Raw genomic sequence first — 25089 nt, forward strand, 5'->3', positions numbered from 1 at the left:
CCAGTTTGACCTATTTCTTGCTAAACTACTGTGACTTTTCAGCTGCAATTTCCTCATGCATTATCTCTTGTGTATGGAGGAGATTAATCTTAAGGTGTTGATTACCTACAATTGTTGGTTAAAAACATGTGGCCGTTGTCTCTGAGCTTCCATAATGTGTTAAGTTTTATATTTATTTTTACATTTACATTTCTTTTTCACAGGACTTCTTGTATAGGAAATTATTTCATTTACGTAGTGGTCTCTCTTTTTTCACATGTAAAATATAATTTATTCTTATTATAGGTTTTTTTCAGTTTTGTAAATGTTGCTAACCACTCAGTGCTGAAGTTGTGGTCACCTGGAATAGATCATGCTTCTGGAAAACCATCTGTTTCTACATATTGCCTTTTCATGGTAGTTTGGCTTTAGTAGTGAAGTTCTAAAATAAAACTGTTCTGATACATTGCCTTTTGGTTATGCTACACTTCGCTTTGTTTGATGGTAGTAAAAAATTACAGGAGAGTAGAACAATCTGTATGACTGTGTCAGGCCTGGTCTACACTGCGGGGGGTGTGTGTGTGTGTGTCAAACTAAGGTACGCAAGTTCAGCTACGCGAATAGCGTAGCTGAACTCGAACTACCTTAGTTCGAACTACTCACCCGTCCAGACGCCGCAGGATCGAAGTCCGCAGCTCCCCCGTCGACTCCGCCACCGCCGTTTGCGGTGGTGGAGTTCCGGAGTCGACAGGAGCGCGTTCGGAGTTTGATATATCGCGTCTAGATGAGACGCTATATATCGAACTCCGAGAAGTCGAACGCTACCCGCCGACCCGGGCGGGTAGTATAGACGTAGCCTCAGATTAGTTGATATGGCTGTATGATTTATCATAACTACAAAGACTGTTCTTCAGATATTGGGGATATGCAGATTAAATGTTACTTTTAATGTTGAATTTATGTTGAACATTATATATTGCCCACTGTGTCTTATATTCAGCACATCTTGAATTTCTTGTTTCTTAAAAGCAGTCACTAATGATATATATTTTCTTCAAATATTTTAAAATAACTTATTACTCATGAGTTCAATTAAAGAACATGTTTCAATGACAAATCCGGTCCTATTTTTCTATTTATTATTTATATTGTAAACTAAAATAATTGCCCACAAAGTTGTAGAAAGTTAAATGTAATGGATTGTCCTACACAGTTGGTATATCCTCTGCTTTTATGTAAAATCTCATGTAGCAAAGATTTACTACTACTACCGCTGCTTCTGCTGTCAGTTCTTATAGTAAGGCCCCAATCCAAGAAATAAATTGTTATAATGAGTGCTTTAAATTGTGATTCATTACGACTGAGTTCTTCCTTCATATCTTCTAAGCACATAGGCACCTCTCTTTCTTTTCACTTTTGCTCTGAAATGTGCCAGCTGAAGGAGTTGTACAAAGTAGTGCTTACATCTCCAGCTCTCCAGTCTCTCACCCTTGCTTGGAGAAGCAGGAGCTTCCTCTAGAGTTCTGCTCTCTTTTTCTAAGCAGAAGGCTATGTAGTTTTTTTTTTTTTTTTTAAATCTTCTCCCAGCCTGGCTCCATTGCCCTTCACCATTCATTCCTCTCCCACTCTGTAGAAATGACGTTCAAACTCCAGGTTATTTGGGCCAAAAGTCCATCAGTAGGATCTGGTCTGTTTTGAAACTATAAGACATTGGCACTTGCTATTTTTCTTTGCTGGTTAAGGTGAAAAATGCAGTCCAGGAGTGCTTCTGAGGCCCTGGTAAATCAGAGGGGTAAAAAAAGTCCATGGCGTTGGACCCCCTAGGATGCCAGAATTAGGTGGGTTTTTCCCCAGTTGTTCCAGGGAAGGCCTTAGCTTCAATTCTCAGTCCCTGTGATTGCTATCTTAAGCCCTGCTTCTTCAAGCTTTTGATCAGGGTTTCTTCCAGAGGGCAGCTCTGACTCCCACTAGCTCTGAAACTGAAATCACAATTAAAATATCAAAGGGAGGGTGGATCACTGGGTCTCAAACTTTTTTTTACTGGCGACCCCTTTCACACAGCAAGCCTCTGAGTGCGACCCCCCCTAATAAATTAAACACTCTTTTTAATATATTTAACACCATTGTAAATGCTGAAGGCAAGCAGGGTTTAGGGTGGAGGTTGACAGCTCGCGACCCCCCATGTAATAACCTCGCAACCCCCGAGGGGTCCCAACCCCCAGTTTGAGAACTCCTGGGGTAGATGAACTCAGGTGGTTTGAATTCCCAAGATATGGAACCCGTTTCTGCTCTTGTATGGCTGCCTGAAAATTCCATGTGCTGATTCTGTTCTATTTCCTGCTTTTTCAATTGTGTGCATCAGGTCAGCGTGGCCTCATGTGCCTTTTAGTCCTACCAGTGTAGCAGTGTAGCCGAACACATGTGCCAGCCTGTCATGACTGTAGACCACCCAAATAGCTAAAATATGCAGGTTAGAGGTAGTTTAAATATCTCTCCTGCCAGTGTTCTTCCACTGCAGAGCGGCTAGACTATCACTTTTTTGGGCCTGCCAGCAGCTCTCAGCTTGTCGTTTATATTACCAGTCTGCCAACTCCACTGGACAAGCCTCTGCAAATACATTTTAAAAAATGACACTCCCTGTCCCTTTAAGGGGAGTCATAGCCTGGGGCACAAGCAAGTGCTGTTGCTGAAGCAGCAGCAACAGAGCTCTTTACAAGGGTGAGGCTGTGCAACCTAGTAGATTGGAGATTGCTGTACTATAGCTGAGGTGATTAGCTGAAGCTTTCAATAAAATGTTCAGTATCAGAGGGGTAGTCGTGTTAGTCTGGATCTGTAAAAAGCAACAGAGAGTCCTGTGGCATCTTATAGACTAAGCATGTCTGACGAAGTGGATATTCACCCATGAAAGCTTATGCTCCAATACATCTGTTAGTCTATAAGGTACCATTTTATTGCTTTTTAATAAAATGTTAGTATAACATGGGGTTTCTTTTCTTTTTTCTTTGTTAGTCAAGGCCCTCCAAGTCCTATGGCTTTAATAATATTTTCCCTTAGTATCTTAGAAATAGTAAAATAGGAGTTTCTTCCAAAGTTTTTCAAGCCTTCCCCATCAGGGTTTACCTTTTCCTAAAGGAAATTTCCAGCCCAAATGTCTTAATCCCAAAGAATTATTAAACAATCCACATCAGACAGAAAATCGCTTGAAATAGTCCTAAAGGAATTTGTGCATAGATTTTTCAAGACCACTTCCTTCATCTTTCAGTCGCATTTGGGCAAAGAGCAAATCTACAGGCTGGCTGACTGGACATAGAAGAATGAGAATAATGAAATTCTTAGTTAGCTAACAGAAACAGTCACCTACTCACCAATAATTCTCCATTGGTTTTGTCACTTGAGCATCTTTGGATTCCTGGTCTGGTGGGACTTTCTTTTCAAAGGTCTGCTCAAACACGAAGGCTTCCAGCAGCTGAGGTACTAAGCCTGAGGAGCATGGATGTTCATGAAGGTTCATGGACTTATTGCCCAAATCTAGAAACTGTCTACAAATCTGTTTAGAGAGACAAGTCAGTGGCACTGCTATGGGTACCCGCATGGCCCCTCAGTATGCCAACATCTTTATGGCTGACTTAGAACAACGCTTCCTTAACTCTCGTTCCCTAACACCCCTACTCTACTTGCGCTACATTGATGACATCTTCATCATCTGGACTCATGGAAAAGAAGCCCTCGAGGAATTCCACCGAGATTTTAACAATTTCCATCCCACCATCAACCTCAGCCTAGACCAATCCACACAAGCGGTCCATTTCCTAGACACTACTGTGCTAATAAACGATGGTCACATAAATACCACCCTATACCGGAAACCCACTGACCGCTATACTTACTTACATGCCTCCAGCTTCCATCCCGGACACACCACACGATCCATTGTCTACAGCCAAGCTCTAAGATACAACCGTATTTGCTCCAATCCCTCAGACAGAGATAAACACCTACAAGATCTCTATCAAGCATTCTTAAACCTACAATACCCACCTGCTGAAGTGAAAAAACAGATTGACAGAGCCAGAAGAGTACCCAGAAGCCACCTACTACAGGACAGGCCTAAAAAAGAAAATAACAGAACACCACTAGCCATCACCTACAGCCCCCAACTAAAACCTCTCCAGCGCATCATCAAAGATTTACAACCTATCCTTAAAGATGATCCCTCACTCTCACAGATCTTGGGAGACAGGCCAGTCCTTGCTTATAGACAGCCTCCCAACCTGAAGCAAATACTCACCAGCAACCGCACACCATACAACATAAACACTAACCCAGGAACCTATCCTTGCAATAAAGCCCGATGCCAGCTCTGTCCACATATCCATTCAAGTGACACCATCACAGGACCTAATCACATCAGACAGACCATCAGGGGCTCGTACACCTGCACATCTACCAACGTGATATATGCCATCATGTGCCAGCAATGCCCCTCTGCCATGTACATTGGCCAAACCGGACAGTCTCTACGCAAAAGAATAAATGGACACAAATCTGACATCAGGAATCATAACATTCAAAAACCAGTGGGAGAACACTTCAACCTTCCTAACCACTCAGTGACAGACTTGAAGGTGGCAATTTTTAAACAAAAAAAACTTCAAAAACAGACTCCAAAGAGAGACTGCTGAACTTGAATTAATATGCAAACTAGATACCATTAACTGTGGTCTAAATAAAGACTGGGAATGGTTGGGTCATTACACCAATTGAATCTATTTCCCTATGTTAAGTTCTCCTCACACCTTCTATGGGCCATCTTAATTATCACTTCAAAAAGTTTTTTTTCCTCCTGCTAATGATAGCTCATCTCAATTGATTAGACTCTGCCTGTTGGTATGCATACTTCCACCTTTTCATGTTCTCTGTATGTATAAATATCTCCTGTCTGTGTGTTCCATTCTATGCATCCGAAGAAGTGAGCTTTAGCTCACGAAAGCTCATGCTACAATAAATTTGTTAGTCTTTAAGGTGCCACAAGTACTCCTGTTTTTTTAAAGTGGGTGAAGTAATTTTTATTGAACCAACATCTCCTGAGGAGAGGGACAAGCTTTCGAGCTACACGGATCTCTTCTTTGGATCTGAAGAAGAGCTCTGTGTAGCTTGAAAGCTTGTCTCTCTCATCAGAAGAAGTTGGTCCAATAAAATATATTACCTCGTCTGCCTTCTAATATTCTGGGACCAACAGCTACAGCAACACTGCAGATTACAAATCTATTTGTCCTTCCTCTTCTCTCCACTCCCCCTCCCCAAGTCCTTTTATCTACTTTGTATATGACCTAAGCCTTTCAACACCCAAGAGAAACTGTTACACACTTTAACCAGGCAGTGAAATTCTCTTATACAAAACTAAACCTTGGAGAAAATCTGAACCATTTTTAGAATTACATGGGAGGCCAGGGCCACAAAGCATCCATATCCACTATATAGACAGACAGAGACACAGGAATTTTGCAGGCCTTTAAATGTTTGTCAAAGATCCTTTTACCTCGTTGAGGACTCTCACAACTGTGCTACTTGATAGGCATATTATCTCCAGGGTTCATCCAAGGAATTTGCCACTTGGCTATTTGGTCTTTATTGCATTCGTTGACCGAGCACTATTAAATAGGTGTGCTCTCCTTGTTTGCTATGGCTTTTTGAATGGTTCTGTTTTTTTTCTTTATTAAAACTTTTCAGATACATTTTAAATGATCAGTGCAAATTCAAATAAGAGGTATGTGTTTCTCAACCCCCTTCCCTTCTCCCCCTCCCGCCCCCGGGCTCCATTTCCTTGAAGATTGTTTTCTTCATGTTTGTTGAGATTGTTATACTGCTGGTTACTTCCCAGTTACATCAGATGCCCACAAGCAGGAAAGATAAAACATCCTAATTCTTTCCATTGTTTAGGTAATAAAAAAAAATGTGGGATGATGCTTGAGACTACTCTTCTACAATGTGTACTAAGCAGTGTTTATTATAATTAATCTCTTCAACTATGACATTTGTCTGGGGAGTTGGAGATGCAAGTCTAACCTGCGCCTCCTTGCTGGCCTGACAAGGACGTCCCTAGCTAGGAAGGAGGGGGGTGTGGAGGAGAAAAGAGGAGCCTACATGTTTGGAAGATGAATTAGAAGAACTCAACCTCATAATGAATCACTGAGCAATAGGTACTCTCTTTAGAGAAGGTAAAATTACGATAAGAAACACAAGCATAGATTTTGAAGTAGAAAATTAAGATGTACTATTCTTGGCAATGTAGTCTCCAGTTGACAAGAATATGCTTCAAATCAACTTTGGTATGAAAAAACACAAAAAAAGCCTCTCAGCTTTGCCCAAAAAACCAAAAATATTGGGTCAGAGATTATATGGAAGAGATTGAGAAATCTTAATTGCAGGAAAGGAAAAATAAGTATACACTCCAGTCAAAACACAGTTGTCTGAAATGTGCATATTTTATTTTGATACCATTATTAAGCATATATTACTTTGGATAAACAGTTAATAAGTTTGTGGTTCTATAGCCTTAGCCTTCAGTTGTGCACATCTGTGCAAGGTATTGGCCTGGATCTACATTAATGTGTTGCAGTACATGGAATTTTTTCACTTTGGCACAGTTCATACAAGTGAGTGTTTTGCTTTCAAAGGTAGAGTTAATGTTTGACAAACATTGTTAAAGTTTGTTTAGATATTTATCATTAAATCCAAATCTTTCTGCCAAGAGTGGGTTTGCTAACTAGTACAAAAATTAAGCTGCTTTCAAAGGCATTTAGGAGCAAAGGCCAGTAGGAACATTACAGTAACCAAATTAAATTACTTTATGTTTGTCCATTCATTTTCTCTTCCATTTAAATGTGTTGTGACCCCAGTTAGTGCTGACAAGTAGCTATGGGACTGTATTTTCCCAGGTGCTGACAGCTTTCATTCTTTTATATCTCAGTAGTTAAAGTTCATATGGAATAGAGTTTTTCCTTCGTATCTTAGGCCTGGTCTACACTAGGACTTTAATTCGAATTTAGCAGCGTTAATTCGAACTAACCGCTCAACCGTCCACACCAGGAAGCCATTTAATTCGAACTAGAGGGCTCTTTAGTTCGAATTCGGTACTCCACCCCGACAGGTGGAGTAACGCTAAATTTGACATGGCTAGCTCGAATTAGGCTAGGTGTGGATGCAAATCGAACTTAGTAGCTCTGGGAGCTATCCCACAGTGCACCACTCTGTTGATGCTCTGGACAGCAGTCGGAGCTTGGATTCTCTGACCAGCCACACAGGAAATGACCCGGGAAAATTTGAATTCATTTTCCTGTCTGGGCACTTTGAATCTGACCTCCTGGCTGGACATCGGGGCGAGCTCCGCAGCACCTGCAACGATGCAGAGCTCTCCAGCAGAGGAGTCCGGCCAATCCAAGAATAGAAAGAGGTCCCCAGCATGGACAGACCGGGAAGTCCTGGATCTGATCGGTGTGTGGGGCGAGGAGTCTGTGCTGTCGGAGCTGCGCTCCAGCAAGCGGAATGCAAAGACCTTCGAGAAGTTCTCCAAAGCAATGATAGAGAAAGGATACAGCCGGGATGCAATGCAGTGCCGCGTGAAAATCAAGGACCTGAGACAAGGCTACCAAAAAGTCAGAGCGGCAAACGGACGCTCCGGAGCCCTTCCCCAGACATGCCGCTTCTACGAGGCACTGCATGCCATTCTAGGTGGGTCTGCCACCACTGCCCCACCAGTGACCGTGGACTCAGTGGATGGCATAGTGAACCTGGACAGTTCCTCCTCGATGTTCGCCGATGGGGAAGATGAGGAAGGGTCTGTGAAGGACGGCACAGGCGACAGCGAACACAATACCGCTTTCCCTGACAGCCAGGATCTCTTCATCACCCTCACAGAGATCCCCTACCAACCCTCCCCGGCCGTTAACCCGGACTCTGAATCAGGGGAAGGATCAGGCGGTAAGTGCTATAAACATGTAAACATTTATTTTTTATAAAACAGGTATAAAAAAATAGAAATACTATATATAAAATTTTCAATGAAAAACTATATGAAAAGTAGGTCCACACATATAGGGATTGAACAATAATCCTCCAGGGACAATTCAAGAAAGGTCTCATTTAGGTCCTCGAAAAGCCTCCGCAGGAGGTTCCTGGGGAGAGGTGCCTTGTTGGGTGCTCCGTGGAAGCACACTCTTCCGCGCCAGGACATCCTTATGTAGATGGGAATCATCGCCTCCACAAGCATGGCCGCATATGGTCCTGGTCTCTGCAGGGCTTCCCTTAGCATCCGCTCTTTGTGACTCCGAGGGACCCGCCTCAGGGTGATCTCGTTCATGAAATGCTGCATCTAATTAGGGCAATTAGTGTATTGTTACTGTTGTGAATGGTTTACTTTTACTTTGCATAACAATGACCCTCGCTTAACAGCCACGTGTTGTAGGCCACATAGGAAAAGCATACATTGATCTTTCTCATGCACTGGCGGGAGTGGCTGGAAAAGGGTCAGAGTATATGATTTCCAGATTGCCTTTAGTGGGAGGGCACAGCTATCCATTAACTGATAAGCAGAATGTACTGTAAGGCTTACCAGGACTGTCTGCTAGACGGATTCAGCTGTCTCTCCCCACTTGTCCGCTCTCCTGTGCAATCCCGCAGCCAATGAGAGCGTATTCCGAAATCTCGAACTTGTCCTGAGATCTCGTGAGACTTGTTACCCTGTATGGTCTTGTTCAGAGAAACTGACTAGACTGTGTTCACTGTTCGCAAACATGTATCTGTTCAAGGAAATCAGTTACTTTTCCCATCACACAGCTTCGGCTCTTTCCCGGATTGCCCCGGCATCCCCCTCGCAGAGGCTGGCGCAGATTAGGCGGCGAAAGAAAAAGACTAGGGACGAGATGTTCGCGGAACTGATGGCCTGCTCCAGAGCCGAGGCGGCAGAGCAGAGACAGTGGAGGGAGACCCTATGTCAACAGCATCGCACACACATCAAACGGGAGGACAGGTGGCGGCAGGAAGACCAGCAGGCGACTCAAACGCTGCTTGGGCTAATGAGGGAGCAAACGGACACGCTCCGGCGCCTTGTTGATGTTCTGCAGGACCGCAGGCAGGAGGACAGAGCCCCCCTGCAGTGTATCTGCAACCGCCCTCCCCCGCCAAGAAGTCCTGCCCCCCCCCCAAAAGTACAAGACGGAGGGGCGGTAGGGGCCGTGAGAACTGTCACTGCACCACTGCATAGCGCTAATGTACCACACACCTCTCACGCTATAAATTTGTAGAAGTGCTTCCCTTACAGGCTCACCCAGTCCCAAATCCAAGTTTCATCCCCCCACTGTGTATTAGATTATTAAAAGCTGTTTGCTGTTATTCACTGTTTCGGTCACGTCTTTCGTGTCAGAGGATTTTTTTGTGTATGGGGGGGGGGGGAGGGGATTTATAATTGCACGGTATAGCCTACATTACCAGGGTACAGACTTGGGGCCATGATCAACTGCAGGGCACACACACACTGCAGTCAGTAGGCACCAGGGTCACTCTGTGTGGTGTATGCTGCCCCGGGTCATTCTGTGATGTGTATGCTTGTCCAGGGTCCTAGCGCCTGCCACCCCCTTAATGTTAAGGCACGCTGCCCTTACCATGCACTTCCACCGTAGCAACGAGCCTCTCCGCTGCCCTGAGCCCCAACAAGAGCCCTCATCCACGGACAGATACTCACCCTTCCCCCACACCCCTCTCCCCTTCCTACGCCCAAACCCGCAGCCCACTGCCGTCATCCAAACCCCTATCCAAAGAAGGCACCACTCGCCCCTTCCTGCAAACCCGCCCCTTCCTGCAATCCCTCCCCTTCATGCACAACCACTTGCAACCGTCCCCCACCCCAGAGACCTATGTAGGAGCAGGAGGATGTCATTCCTCTATGGAACAAGCAGTCTGTACATCAGTGCACACCATGCCCAGCACAGTATGCATCCATGTTTCAACACCTGAACAGAAATGCAAAGTAAAACAAAGATTTATTAATAATGAGTGTAACAATTAATTTGCTTTAAAACGTGCTTTGGAAGTGGGGGAAACTTGGAGAACGGGGTATGTAACCGCAGATTGAAATCGACACATACAGACACAGGCCCAGGGTCAGTTTCTCTTGAAAGCAAGTGGAGAGTCATAGGTTACCCTGCTCTCCGAGGAAACTTGCTTTCAAAGCCTCCCGGATACACAGCGCTTCCCGCTGGGATATTCTCTCGGCACGGGTGTCTGGCTGAGCGTAAACTGCAGCCAGGCGATTTGCCTCAACCTCCCATCCGGACAAAAAGGTCTCGCCCTTGCTCTCACAGAGATTGATTAGCACACAGCAAGCAGCAATAACTACGGGGATATTCTTTTCGCTGATGTCCGAGCGAGTCAGTAAGCTCCGCCATCTCCCCTTGAGACGTCCGAAAGCACACTCCACCACCATTCTGCACTTGCTCAGCCGGTAGTTGAAGAGTTCCTTCTCTCTGTCCAAGGCGCCTGTATAGGGCTTCATGAGCCAGGGCATTAGCGGGTAGGCTCGGTCCCCGAGGATCACTGTAGGCATCTGCACATCCCCAACCGTTATTTTGTGGTCCTGGAATAAAGTACCTGCCTGGAGGCGTTTAAACAGACCAGAGTTCCTGAACACACGCGCGTCATGAACCTTGCCCGCCCACCCAACAAAGATGTTGGTAAAACGTCCCCTATGGTCTACCAGTGCTTGCAGCACCATTGAAAAGTAGCCCTTTCGGTTAATGTACTCGCTGGCCTGGTGGGCTGGTGCCAGGATAGGGATATGAGTCCCGTCTATAGCCCCACCGCAGTTTGGCAATCCCATCGCGGCGAAGCCATCTATGATGTCCTGGACGTTTCCGAGAGTCACTACCTTTGAGAGAAGTTGCTCAACGATTGCGTGGGCTACTTCAATCACAGCAACCCCCACGGTAGATTTGCCCACGCCAAAGTGGTTCGCTACTGACCGGTAGCTGTCTGGCGTTGCAAGTTTCCAGAGGGCTATGGCCACTCGCTTCTGCACACTCAGGGCTGCTCGCATCCGGGTGTCCTGGCGCTTCAGGGCAGGGGACAGCAAGTCACAGAGTTCAAGGAAAGTGCCCTTACACATCCTGAAGTTTCGCAGCCACTGTGATTCATCCCAGACCTGCAGCACTATGCGGTCCCACCAGTCCGTGCTTGTTTCCCGGGCCCAGAATCGCCGTTCCACACCATGAACTTGACCCATTTCCACCATGATCTTCACGGCGCGGCGTACCCTGCTTTGTGAGAGGTCTGCGCCACTCTGTGAATTCCTGTCCTCACCGCGCTGCCGGAGCCTCCTCGCCCGATTTCTCAGCAGCTGACTGTGGAAGAGGTGGACGATAAGGTGCGAGGAGTTGACAACGGCCATAAGTGCAGCGATGATCGCAGCGGGCTCCATGCTCGCAGTGCTGTGGCGTACGCGCTGTAACTGACAAGAGAAGGGCGCGAACAGATTTCCCGCCGGAGCTTTCAGGGAGGGAGGGCGTGATTGACGGTTCAATGACAACAGTTACCCAAAAGCACCCTCGACACATTTTTCCCCCAGGAGGCATTGGGAGCTCTACCCAGCATTCCAATGGGCAGCGGGGACTGCGGGAACTGTGGGATAGCTTCCCACAGTGCACCGCTTCCAAAGTCGACGCGAGCCCCGTTACTGTGGACTCAGAAATTCGAATTAGTGTATTTACTGTGGATACACAAATTCGACTTCATAAGGTCGAATCCACAAATTCGACTTAAGTAGATTCGAAATAGTCTTGTAGTGTAGACAAGGCCTTAATTGGCCAGTTTTCCTAAATTCGGCATTCCCTCTGCTTTAGGTATCCTACAATTGTTGTGCTACGGGTTCTTTTATGAAGAAATATTGATTCTTTGGCTAACCCGCCATTTCATATTTCATGGCCTTTAAAATTTTTTGTATAATAATGGCATCTTTAGAAAAATGTACTTTGTGTGACTTGGCCAAGGCTTTATTGTATACTGTATGTGTTCTTGTGCTTATCCACAAAATATCTTTCAAGTAACTTTTTCTATATTCTTAATGCTTTAAATGTTTTATAAGTACTGTTTGTTCTGTGCTAAGAAAAATATTTCATGTTCTAGTGCTTTGCATAGTATCACATCACTTCAGTAATTTTGATTGGCATATGACAGCATTACTGCTAAGTCATTTGGGTACATCTATACTTGTGAACTTAGAATTCCACTGCAATTAGTTCTAGGTAATTCTTTTAGCAGCAGGTAAATACTTAAGTCAAAACAAAGCCCCAATACAACAACAATATACCTTAACAAACTCTTACTTCCTATCCATAAAGGGTGATCTTTAGATGAAGGTGTCAAATTTATTTTGTGGAAAGGGCTGAGTTACATCTTTGACCTTTGTCCATGGACTGAGGCTACAAAGTTAGGGCCATATGCTGTCTTTCAATTTATAGCAGATATCCCATTGCTAGAGAACAATATGTCCATTTTTTACTTTACTGCTATATTCAGCATGACTCGGGGAAAATATGATTATGGGCACTTGTATAGAATACTGTTTCTGTCCTTTGTTTATTTGGCCATTTGTGCATATATGATTGTTGTAAATCCATGCACAAATTAGGAATTGCTTATCATGAGAAACGTTAACACTCAGTTAAGATGGAGATGGATAAATGACAACTGGGTAGTTAAAACGGGACAAAACAACATTAGTTTAAAGTTTGGAACATTTTCTTTATAGTTTTAAATACAAGACATTTAAAAAAAATTCATTTTCAGTCTGCAGATTCTTTATCTGTAATGGGACCACACACACATCAAAAGGGCTCAGTTTGATTTCCCTGATTTAGACAATTCTGTTTCACCTGTGACATTTTGCATGGTTATATTCTGTGCTGGTGCAATATGTGCGGTCTAATGAGTTTTGTTATAGCATACAAAGTATGGATAAATGAGTCACTGAACAAAGTATTGAGCTAATCAGTGCCCAAAAATGTATTTATGTTAAGCATACTTATATGTTGGAAGATATTTTCATTTGCTGTTGTTTTAAGATTGAGTAGGTTAAACAAAACTGTGGTCAGTGAGAAATAATCTTTAATTCTTGCAGTTTTCCACAACTATACTTACTCTTGGTTAATACGTCATTTAGTGTGGAGGGGGGAGTTCCCGTACACAGTATTTACACTAGACTGAGGCTATCTATGAAACCTTCTTGTGCATGTGTTTTTTCCCTAACAGCTCAGTTTGGAGACCATAACTCTTCAGTACATCATTCAGGATATCTCTCAAATCATCGTTTCATACCAGATCAGAACGAAGATTTTGTAGCCAAAGTAGAGTCACTACATGAACAGCACAGGTAAGCACGTACTTTTAATATCTTTCCCGTTCCATCTCCTTCCCCTCCACCTCATGAGTTCAAAAAGAAAATTGTCGAGGGTAGGGAAGGTTAATGTTCCTGAAAGTTTAACCTGGTGAATGTTACATTAATATTGTTTTTAACAAGCTTGAGCTTTCTGATTTTGAAATATATGTATTCAAAAGTTATGTACTAGGGAATGTAGCATAAGTTAAATTTAAAAACAAATCTTGATTATAAAATAATCAGTGGCTCAATTAAAGTATAATAAATTAATGTTGGTGTCAGGTAGACATTGAGGGCATTTCTTTGAGAGCTCCTTGCTTTAGAGGGCTTTGGACCATGATCAGAATCCTGTGGGATTCTCATCGGGCTATGGAAAGCCTGAATAATTTGTGGGTTTTACTGTTTAAGATAGAAAAGGTGGTAGCTAATTACAGCTGGCCAAATATGTCATTTTAAAATGTTTGGAATCATTATGGCTGTTAGTCATTAGCGAAAAAATGCGTTGGGTGTGGGCTTGGTTTGCATGTATTCTGTGGCTAGATTTCTTGATTCCTTTGACATATCTATGTTGAAATTTGCTTTGTGGGATAAGTGGGGAAACATTTTTATTGACTATATGTATGTTACTAACACAGCTAGTACTGTATTGATGGTTATTAAAGGCAATAGCAAATGTTCTACTAGAGTGAAGTTAGAATTCTAATTTACGTTGTGACTACTTTTTGTTGTTTTCATAACTTATTTACATTACCTTTGAGATGAAATTTTCCATTTTTGTTTTAATCTCAGAGAGGCGTTAAATGGATCTTAATGTCTGACAGTTGACATTTGCTACTAGGATTGGGTATCTTTAAGGAAAGTCTGTTGGTCAGGAGTCAGGAAAGAGGTTATCACAGTACAATAGTTAACTTCTGTGCTACATTATGCATAGTACTTTCTATTTCTATTTTAAAGTTTTCTCCTTTAGACTGCAACACGCAGGAAAAAAAGTACTACAGTATCTTTTTAATTTTCTGCCTATTTAAAGTTCATCTAAAATCAAATTAAATTTATTTGGTTTACTTTTTATGTCCTTTATCATAACAAATGCTTCAAATTAAACTAAATTAAAATTAAGTTCAGTCTTCTAGGCAAAAATACAAAATGTAAAGGTCCTTCAAAACTAAAAATGTGAATCTATCTGTCACTTTTTACCCTTTTAATTGCGTGTTGCTTGTTTGGTGAGGTGTAACTAGCAAACATTAGTTGGGTAGGAAGGGGAAGGTATTTAATTTACTTTAAGTGAAAAAAAGAAGTCTTGCAGCCATTGAATGTTAGTGACATAGATGAAGATGAATAACACTAAAGGAAAATTGGTCCTTACATATAGAAGGAATCTTCTAGACTGTGATGGATGGACTGGATTAACTGGACCACAAAAGCCACCGAAGAAGATATGATAAAGATCTTGGTGTCTTCCAGTCTTCTACCATAGAAGCCGGTGTGCTGCATCACAGCCCCTGTATGTTGCATCTGTACAACAGGGAACAGCTTTTTCACAGCAGCTCTTCTTAGTTCAAGGATTTGGGCTGTAGACTCAAGGGTTCTGGCAATTCCTCTTAGGTATTGTCCTGTACTTTGTCTACTCCCTCCCCTATTGACATCGCAGGCTCTTGGCATGGAATATCGGGAGTAGTCAGACGGCCAAACCCTGGGCACAAGTGAGGTAACACCCAAACTGTAAGGGGTATTGGCTCTCCCTGTCAATGGTCACTGCTAATCAGGGCTGTTATTCACTTTGAGTGGACAAGCTGAAGCTGACTCCTCCCATCCCTGCTGCCAGTCTATACCAAAAGTGTGGTGTTACTGGTGTGGCTGGAAACCTGTATGCTGGGTGCAGATATAAGTCAGTTAATAGAAAATGGTGGGGGACTGTTAGAAATCACTCTTGCCAGTGGAGGATTGTGAAGGGGCACTGAATGGACGGGCTAAAGTCAACTCCTCACCGCAGACAGCTGTCATCTTTGGAATTGAGTGACCAGTTGGATCCCTGCAGAGCAGTTGACGATATGGATATGGCTAAAGATGGGGCCTGTGAGGAAAGAGATTCCTTTATTTCAGGCTCCTCTCTGAGTATTTAAATACTGGAGTCAGGTGTTTGTGATGCTTATTTATGATAGGTAATGGTAATTAACTAAGCAGGTACACCAAAGTACTGATAATCAAGGAGTTTAACTGCCTCATTTGAAGCAATCAGATGTTGATAATTGAGGAGATGATCCATGGGCAGATTTGCCTAGTAAAGAGCCTCACACTTCCTAATAGGCCTAATCCCTCCTTTGAAACCTTCTGCTTGGGGGTGGCAGGGGAGTAGGGATTAGGCTGAGACCTTCATGAAGGATCTGATTATTCCACATCCTCCTTGGAAGTATCTGGTGATTGCCAATGTCTGAGACAGGATACTAGATTAGCTAGACCAAGGATCTGATCCACTAAGACTATTCCTATATCCTAAGGGGAGTCCATTAGAAGGAAAATAATATAAAAGTATTTTTCCCATCCTTTATTAGGGTCCCTGGGGAATTATGTTTATTTGGTATGATAGACTCTGTCTAAGATGACATGAGTTAGCAAAATCTGCCATAGGCCATACATAATTCCTAGACCAGATTGTCCCCTTTAAATTCTGTCCCTTTATGGGGATTACAAAACTGCAGGGACTGCACTGTAAATAGCCATGTCCTCTTCCAGGTTTCCCGTTTGAGTTCTTGCCCTCAATTGTCCTAAAAGTGAAATTGATTAAATGATTAGGTCATACAAAGATGCTACAAACTTGACAAACTCATGTACAGTGTGGTTTCTGACACAAGACTTTCATATCTCTCTCCATTACACTGCCATAGCTTGGATTGAGATTGAGTCCAGCTCACAGAAGTCTCCTGAACACACTTGTTCTAGACACTGGTGTGTGCACACTATCTGCTAGGAAAGCTGTTGACACCATAACTAATTGGTAATGCTGCAGACGTTCAGGAATCTTGGCTGTCCTTTCTTATTTCAACTCTCACAAAAAATCCTAAATCTGCAAAAAGATTTCTCCTTTCAGTAGATACGTGATTTTTATAACAAGGTTTTCTGATCATTCTTTATTTTATACCATAGTAGCTAGGAGAGCCAACTGATTGTGATCCGAAGAGGTGGACACCATCTCTGGAATCCACCTGATCCAAATGGTTAACATACTTGTGGGGTAGTTAGACAAAATTGTTAAGAAAATAGCCAAGTTTGACAAGCAGTCTTGAGGAAAAGGATAAACACTTTAACCCTAGGGCAAAGGCTACAGGAACTACAAGTTCTGTTTTGGGGGTAACATATCCTATCTATACCCAGCATGAGGGGTTCCAGACATATCACCAACTCTTGGTTTTGGGTAAGGACTGCCAGGAGTGTTGGGAGGAGATATGAGAAGTATTTTCAGCCTGTCCACTCAACATGCTGACAAACTGTCTCTGGTTAGGTGACCAAACATTTCTCTTCACTGGAGCAGGTGGAATTTTTATGCTTGTCTTCTGATTCCTCTTTTGATTTGGTTTTCTGGACACCTACAGGTTTGGGGCAGGTTATGTACACAGACTCATGATTAAATTCTGTTGTTTAGTTTAGGGCTTATGATACTACATCTGCTGCTTTTCTGTAGGCATATTGTGTGTGTTTTCCTCCACCTTAGTAGAATTAAGGCCCTGATCAAAATTTTGCAAATGCAGTCGATAGGACTCATAAACACACAGACTTCAATTCTTAACTTTCGATATTAACCAACTGTCAGATAACCAAATGATTATTGTGATTTCTCTCTACTGTTCCAGCATAGTAGGAGATGTGTTGGGTTGCAGTCCTGGGAGGCAAACATCTCCAAGACTTTTCATACTCCAGGCAATATTCAAAGAACAGTGTCCTTTTGGCAATTTCCTAAATGCAGCAGTCAGTGGAGCTGCAGTTCTGAGTAAACTACCTGGACTTCAGGAAAGAATGGTGGCTAGTTATGCTTATACCCTTTGATATAGGTCATCCTCCCACGTCACTCTTTCCTAGTGTTGTCACAGTGATCAGAGAAGGACATAGTCAATGTAATCCACTTCATTCTTTTTTGACATTGTTGGCCCTGGTTTTCCTGGTTGAAGAAGTCCTTAAGTCCTGCTGTAGATCTGCTGTTGCAGTGGTGACTGTAGTGACCACTTCCAGGCAGACTAACAGACATATTTAATGGCCTTGAATTTGAGAGAATGGATGTGAGGGTTTATACTGAGCACCTGCTAGATGTCCTTCTTTGATTTAGGAAGGATTTTACATCTAGAGCAGCTGTTCTCAAACTGTGGGTCAGGAGCCCAAAGTGAGTCGTGACCCCATTTTAATGGGGTTGCCAGGGCTGGTGTTAGACTTTCTGGGGCACAGAACTGAGTCCAAGAGTTTCTCCTCCCCCCCGCCCCCCGGGGGCAGCGGGGCTTGGACTTGGGCTTTGGCACCCTTGCCTGAGGCGGCGAGGTTTGTGCAGGCTCAGGCTCTGCCCCCACTCCGGGATCATGTTGAAATTTTTATTGTCAGAAGGGGGTCATGGTGAAATGAAGTTTAAGAACCCCTGATCTAGAGTTACTACTGCATCTGGAAAGTCTTCATAACCTGGTTTTCTTACTATCGTTGTAAGGCCATTACAGTTTCTTACAATTCCTGATTTCAGGTCATTTGGTAGCTTCATTAGCCTCAAGACTCTCAAATCAAGGTACTCACTCAACTGCCTTCAGAAGTTCATCTGGCAAATAGTTGTCTTTTTCTCCTCTCATCCCTAGATCCTTTAGGGCAGTAACTAAGTTGGACTGGGCTTCCTTCATCATTATACTTCCTTTCTATTAAGTTTGTCTTTCTGGATTTCAGTCACTTCTGCTAGAATGATCAGTTAGTGTGTTGCATTGTCTGCCTGTAAAGTACTGCAGGAAAGGCCTTTTAACAAAACAAAGTGGTAGTCAGAACTACTCCAGGATTCTTACATATCTTTACCAGGATGTAACTCTTAGTTTGTTTTGCCTTAAAGGCACTGAGTTTCAAAAGGTCAGATGGTGACACCTGGTACCTGCAGATCAAATTATTTCCAATTAGGAAATTTCATGTCTTGTTCCTCTCCTATGCTGGGAAGAACAAAGGTGTGAAAACTTCAAAGCCAACATATCCCAGCAGTTCAGGTTAGCAAATGCAGAAGCTTACAAGAAGACTGGGGGAAACCATCTTCCAAAGCTTGCAGCACATTCATCAATGTCTGTCACCACATCTCTGGCAAAAACAAATAGAAGGTTTTATGAGGAGATTTGTGGAGTAGCTGTCTGACAATTTATTTGTTCATTCATAAAACACTAAAGTAGATGTAACTTCTTCATATATTGTTTTTTGGTTGCTGGGTTTTACAGCCTGCTTTTCTTTAATTATCTCCTTTCATTGTGGTCTTCCTCTGCTTATTCTTTGGGGTAGGCTGCTTGCTACTTTCAGTTAATCACCAGACTGGAGCACAAGCATGACTCTGTGTGAGAATAGCAATTGGTCTGGAATCTTTTCCACCCCTGTGAATAGTTATGCCTTATGTTTTTAGTTATTTAAAGGTTCAGACTTCGAAAGTTGCTTCTATTTGCCAGAAGCTGGGAATGAGTAACAGGGAATGAATTACTTGATGATTATCTGTTCATTCCCTCTGAGGCACCTGGCATTGGCCACTGTTGGAAGACAGGATACTGGGCTAGATGGACCTTTGGTCTGACCCAGTATGGCCGTTCTTATGCTCAAATGGGGCTGTGATGCAATTCCCTGGATTATATAGGAGGTGTCTAGAAGGAGCTAAAATACTGAATCTTTTAGCTGCTTCTGTGGTATTTGCAGGTATGATCAACTTGTCAGCCTCTAGACTACAGGATTCTTCTGCTTTGAAAAGAAACATTTGTAATAAGTTAAAATAGTCAAGTCAGTGAGCTTAATTTCTTGTTCTAACTTAATGTAGTTAAAATTAATAACTTTTTTGTTTTTTTTTTCTTTAGTGGTCTCAAGCAATCTGAAGCAGAGTCCTGTTATATAAACATAGCACGAACCCTTGAATTCTATGGAGTAGAATTACACAGTGGTAGAGTATGTTTACGTTGTCATTTTTTGCTTGGAAAAATAATTGAATTTATAAATACTATTTTTAAGACAAGAGTCTTTCATTAACAGTGAAAACAGAAGCACTTCAGTATTGGCTGCATTGTATTTTGTTTTCAACTTAATTTGTATTATATTTCTCAACTTTGCATTTGACATAAGTGTCTCCAGTTTTGTCTGTAAATTAAATTGAATTTATAGAATAGTTTTCCCCCTCATTTGAGGACATTTTGTCTTTGATACTGCACAAGATTTTAGAGAACAAAATATTTGCTTGAAGGGTGAAAGTAAACTAGATTAGTGTGTGTTAAGTACTTGGAAACTAAGTGGCTATTTTTGTGACATGGCTGGCAGAAGTCTTCAGTATCACTTTGATTTCTAATGCATCCTTAAGAATCCCGACTCTTTACTTCTTCAGTATAGTCTTACACCCCTAAATCTAAGTCTTGGGTCTCCATCTACTAACATGCAAAATATGAAAAATGTGTCTTAAAATGATTATAGATGGGCACCATAATGCATAATTTTCTCTAGAGAGAGGTCTCCTGTCCTAGCATGCCAAATAGGTCACATGATAGCATACCAAAGTCTAGTTGCACCTTTATTTTGTGTAATATAAATGGTGAGCTCTTCTCAATGTGATTTGCACGTGTCTCAGTTGCTGCCATAGTTGGCCATATTGTGGAACAAGAACTTCTCTTAGCAGAGCGTAGGCGCTTGTTTTCATGATAAAGCACTGCTGCTGTCCTCTCATAGGTGGGTGACGTATCGGGGTTGACATTCTGATAATCCCTATAAGTGAGGCCATGTTGGAGCCCACAAAGGTATTGTGGCAAATGCCATCATCTTTGCCTCCAGCAGCTAAGAGGACTGAGTGGAGATACCATGTTCCTTCCTGGGGATTTGAACATTTCTACACACAACCCTTCCCAGGGTCCTTAGTGGTTTTGGCACTAAATGAAAGGAATGTCTAGGACAACCTGCTTCCACCCCAAAGGGAGGCAAAGAGATTAGACCTTTTAGATGGAAAAAAAATATTGCATTGCTGGCCTGCAATGTTGTATTGCGAACCAGCAAGCCCTGATGACTAGATATGATTTCTCCCTCTGGGATGATTTCCTTAAATGCATGTAAAAATGGCCAGAGGATGCCAGCCAGGAGTTTCTGGCAGTACTGGAAGAGGGCAATATGGCTGCCAGGACGTCTCTTCAGGCTTCACTGGGTGGGGCAGATATGGCAGTCAGAGCCATGACATCTGCAGTAGTGATGCACAGATGCTCATAGCTCTAATTGTTGGCGCTTCCACAGGAGGGGCAGCAGGTGATGCATGGTCTACCCTTTGAAGGTCCGACTCTTATTTTGCAGCACACTGATGAGAAACTTCACAGTCTGAAGACTGGAGGGCTAAGTTGAAGTCTTCAGGAATTTACACCCTATATCCTAAAAAGAAACTGTTCCTCCCTCAGTCATTCCAGCTTTATCAGCTGTTCATGCCTAGACGTTCTGACCAGTCCAGAAAGAGGAGGAGGAGGAATCACAGGAGGAGGAATCTGCAGTTTTCTTCCTCTGGGACTCTTTCCAGGCAGCCCGGAAATGCCAAGCAGTCTGTTTGATTGCCATATTGAGGGCAGTTTACTAGTCTGCATTACACGAGTTTCTCCCACCCATTTTTTCCAGCAGATTATCCCACTTCCTGTGTGCTTGGGCCCATATTACCACAGATCAATAGGCTCTAAGCCCTGTGGAACTTGGATACACTCTTCAGTTTCAAGTATCAGAGGGGTAGCTGTGTTAGTCTAGATCTGTAAAAAGCAGACGAAGTAGGTATTCACCCACAAAAGCTTATGCTCCAATACGTCTGTTAGTCAATAAGGTGCCACGGGACTCTTTGTTGCTTTTTACTCTTCAGTTTATTTCAGTTCCTCCTCCTTCCTCATCTCTCTTCAAAACCCACTCTCACAAGGCTGTCCTCGTTCAAGAGGTGCAGTCTCTTCTCTTTTTAGGAGCTACAGATGAGGTTCCTCCTCTGCAAAAAGGGAAAGGGTTTTATTCACGCCACTTCCTGATTCCAAAGGCAAAGGGAGGTCTCAGATCCATATTAGACCTGCAAGAGGTGAATAAACATATAAAGAAAATAAGGTTTTGTATGGTCACTCTAGTCTCCATTTTTCCCTCCCTTCATCCCAGTGACTGGTACGCTGCCCTTGACTTGAGGGATGCATATTTTCATGTGGCTATCTGTCAAAGCCACAGGAGATTCCTAAGATTTCTAGTCAACACCCAGGATCAGTTTACATTCCTACCATTTGATCTGTCTATGGCCCTGTGAGTAATTACAAAATGTGTGGTGGTGACTGTTTCTAAAGAAAACGGGGATACAAGTACTTCCATACCTGGATGACTGGCCAGTAAAGGGTTGGCCCAAGAGACAGGTAAAATGGAGTATGGCCAAGATCTGGTCCCTCTTCAGAGTTCTGGATTTGCTGATCAATGAGGACAAGTCAGTCTCCAGATGATAGACTTCAAAGGAGCAGTCCTGAAAACCAGATCTCAGATAATGTTAATAATTTCTTCAGATCTAAAAGCTCATCCAGTCATGACTGTAAGGAACTGTCTCAGACTTGTGAGGCATATAGCTTCCTGCACGTATATATTTGGGCACGACAGACTTCATTTCAGGATAGCGCAGAGATGAGTAAGCTCAGTATGCTCCCCAACCTGCCACCCATTAGACATGCTGGCTTGAGTGCCTACAGAAGTGTTAGCCTCTTTGGATTGGTGGATGGATGCAACCAATATGTGTATTGGAGTTTCTTTGCTATTCCCCTACCCACATTGATTCTGGTTATGGCTGTTTCTTCTCTGGGTTGTGGGGTGGGGCTCACCTGGGGCAATGGTTCTCAACAAGTGGTGCACGTATCCCTGGGCGTACACAGAGTTCTTCCGCCAGGTACATCAACTCATCTAGATATTTGCCTAGTTTTACAGCAGAGCACTAGAGAAGTCAGTACAAACGATTTATTTATACTACTGTATATACTACACATTGAAATGTAGGTACAATATTTATATTCCAATTGATTTATTTTATAATTATACGGTAAAAATGAGAAAGTCAGCAATTTTTCAGTAATAGTGTGCTGTGACATTTGTATTTTTATGTCTGATTTTGTAAGCAAGTATTTTTAAGTAAGGTACACTAGACAAATTGGACAAATCCTGCAAGGGGAACAGTAGTGTGGAAAGGTTGAGAGCCGCTGACCTAGGAAACCTGAGGACTCAAGGTGTCTGTTCACAACAAGATTTAGTTCTCTGCATAAATGTGTGAGAGTGGAGGACCATTCATCTAGCATGCTGGGCTTTTCTCCCTCAGATCAAGTATGTGTACAAAATGATGAGGTCTAAATTAGCTTTTACCACTCAAAAAAGAGAGTTTGAAGTCGTCATGGATAGTTCCCTGAAAACATCCACTCAATGTGCAGCAGCAATCAAAAAAGCTAATAAAATGTTAGGAACCATTAGGAAAGGGCTAGCTAATAAGACAGAAAATGTCATAATGCCACTATATAAAACCATGGTATGCCAACACCTTGAAAACTGCATGTAGTTCTGGTCTCTTTCTCTCTGGATGCTAGTGATAGGCACACACCAACCCCTGAGTCCTTGGAGCACGCCCCACAATCTCCAGCTCTTAACCACTGGACTCTCAAAGAAATTACCATGTTTGCTGTTCCTAAGGGAGCAGTATACACTCAGCTTGATTGGTACAACTCAGGATCACACCCTTTATAACATCACAGTCCTGCGATATATTTCTCGTGCAAAAATAATCCTAAATTTCCTATCAAAGGCTAACATTTAAGAGATACCGAACAAGGGTAATGGAATCAGAAATGGTTACTTATAAAACAAAAAGTATATTGTGCTTTTTAGAGTCTAAACTTAACTTTAACAGTCTGAAATCCTTGTATGATGTGGTTTTTCACCTAAAGCAGTCTCTCAGCTTCACCAGCAACATGACTGGGATCTCCCTTTAATGAATATAAAAAGCGCTGTCCTTTTTGCTTCCTCAGTAAAGGATAAAAAGCTGTTCTTTGCTGCCTTCTCATACCCCAGAATTTCATTGTTTTGTTTCCAGAGTCAGAAAGATTCCCCGGGGTTTATTCTCTGGTGTTGTCACCTGTTGACTTCCTATCCCCCTTTTTGACATCCGTGTTGGCCCACAATGCTTAATCTACATGGCCAACAGAGAGACCGGTGACTCAGTGTCCTTTGTCTAACCCAAAACCTGTTGTCAGCTCTGTACATATACAAAACTCCTTAAATATCCATCCATCCATCACACAAAGTTTGAGAATCGGTATGACAAACGTTTTTATTAGCTTCCTCACTTTACCCTTTTTGGATAAATACTATGAAAGCAATGTGTGTAATGAGTGTTTCAGGCCTCTCAAGAGTTACTGTTGCAGAACAGTGAACTCTTCACCAGTTGGTATTGAGGGTTTTTTAGACTTACACTTTACATTTCTGGGCACACATTCTCCTCAAATATTCTTCCTCTAGATATCCTTTTTGCTAGCAGAGAAGAAACACTAACTGCTTCGCTTCATTGCCTAATTCCTGTCAGCACACTGAGTTTAAAGTAGACATTGTTTTTTTCAATTTTGTTGAACAATATGTATATCAAATATATATCAAATTTAATAATATAGATGACATGCAAAAACTGTGTTAAAAGAACATTCTGAAGGTTGCAAAATCAAGAACAAAAGCTAGGCAATGTCAGTGCAATCTTAATTGGGGCAACTTTAACTGTGTTTCAAGGGGCTACTTAGGTACCTGAAACTTTTTTTTTGGCGAACAACTTAGAAATTAGCTGACAGGAGCACTGTATCTAATTCCTATATAAAGAAAGAAAAAAAATACAAACACAAATTAAAGCTATATTTAAAGTTTATATGTAAGTTTGGAACAATCAGGAGATAATACAGCAAAATATTCCCAATCCCAAACCTTGAGGTATCAGTTTTGGAACCTTAACACAGATATCAGAAACACAAGCTTGATACTTTGTACACTATTTTTTGTAGCGATAAATAAGATGTGCTCAAAATCTGCTTAGCCATGTAACTGTTGTTGTTTTTTTAAGTGTCTTACATTCCAAATTGTGAAGAGAATGAGACAGATAATTTGTTCCAGGAATGTTTAATGGTAAAATAAACGATTAAAAACAAACAAACAAAAAACACCCAGATATGAGTAAAACAATGGATAATGTCATGGTCTCATCTTGGCAAAATTGTCAGTGGCCTTGTTGATATCCAGGTGTTTTGAAGCTTCACATTCACAGGCTAAAATTACCAAATCACTTAAGCGTCCATCTCCCATTGTGGCTCTTAAGTAGCCCTTTACTTTCTTGAACACAGATAAGTACCTGTTGTTTGATGCAGAAACAAGGCTCAGCAATACAGTATAGAGAGCTAAGACTAGTAACTTCTTGCTAAGGGCTTGGCTACACTTGCAGATGTGCA

General features: G+C 42.4%; 1 protein-coding gene across 3 annotated transcripts in view; it reads left to right on the plus strand.

The window, feature by feature from the left end:
* PTPN3 (protein tyrosine phosphatase non-receptor type 3) overlaps positions 1–25089 on the plus strand; it is a 339148-nt gene that overhangs the window by 169847 nt on the left and 144212 nt on the right. For all 3 annotated transcript variants that reach the window (XM_045007229.1, XM_045007230.1, XM_045007231.1), the window contains exons 8-9: positions 13279–13399; positions 19459–19546. In XM_045007229.1, coding sequence (XP_044863164.1) covers positions 13279–13399; positions 19459–19546 — 209 coding nt within the window. The remainder of the gene's footprint in view (positions 1–13278; positions 13400–19458; positions 19547–25089) is intronic.

Source organism: Mauremys mutica, chromosome 2 (assembly GCF_020497125.1).
Source record: "Mauremys mutica isolate MM-2020 ecotype Southern chromosome 2, ASM2049712v1, whole genome shotgun sequence".
In the NCBI taxonomy this organism is placed as follows: Eukaryota; Metazoa; Chordata; order Testudines; family Geoemydidae; genus Mauremys; species Mauremys mutica.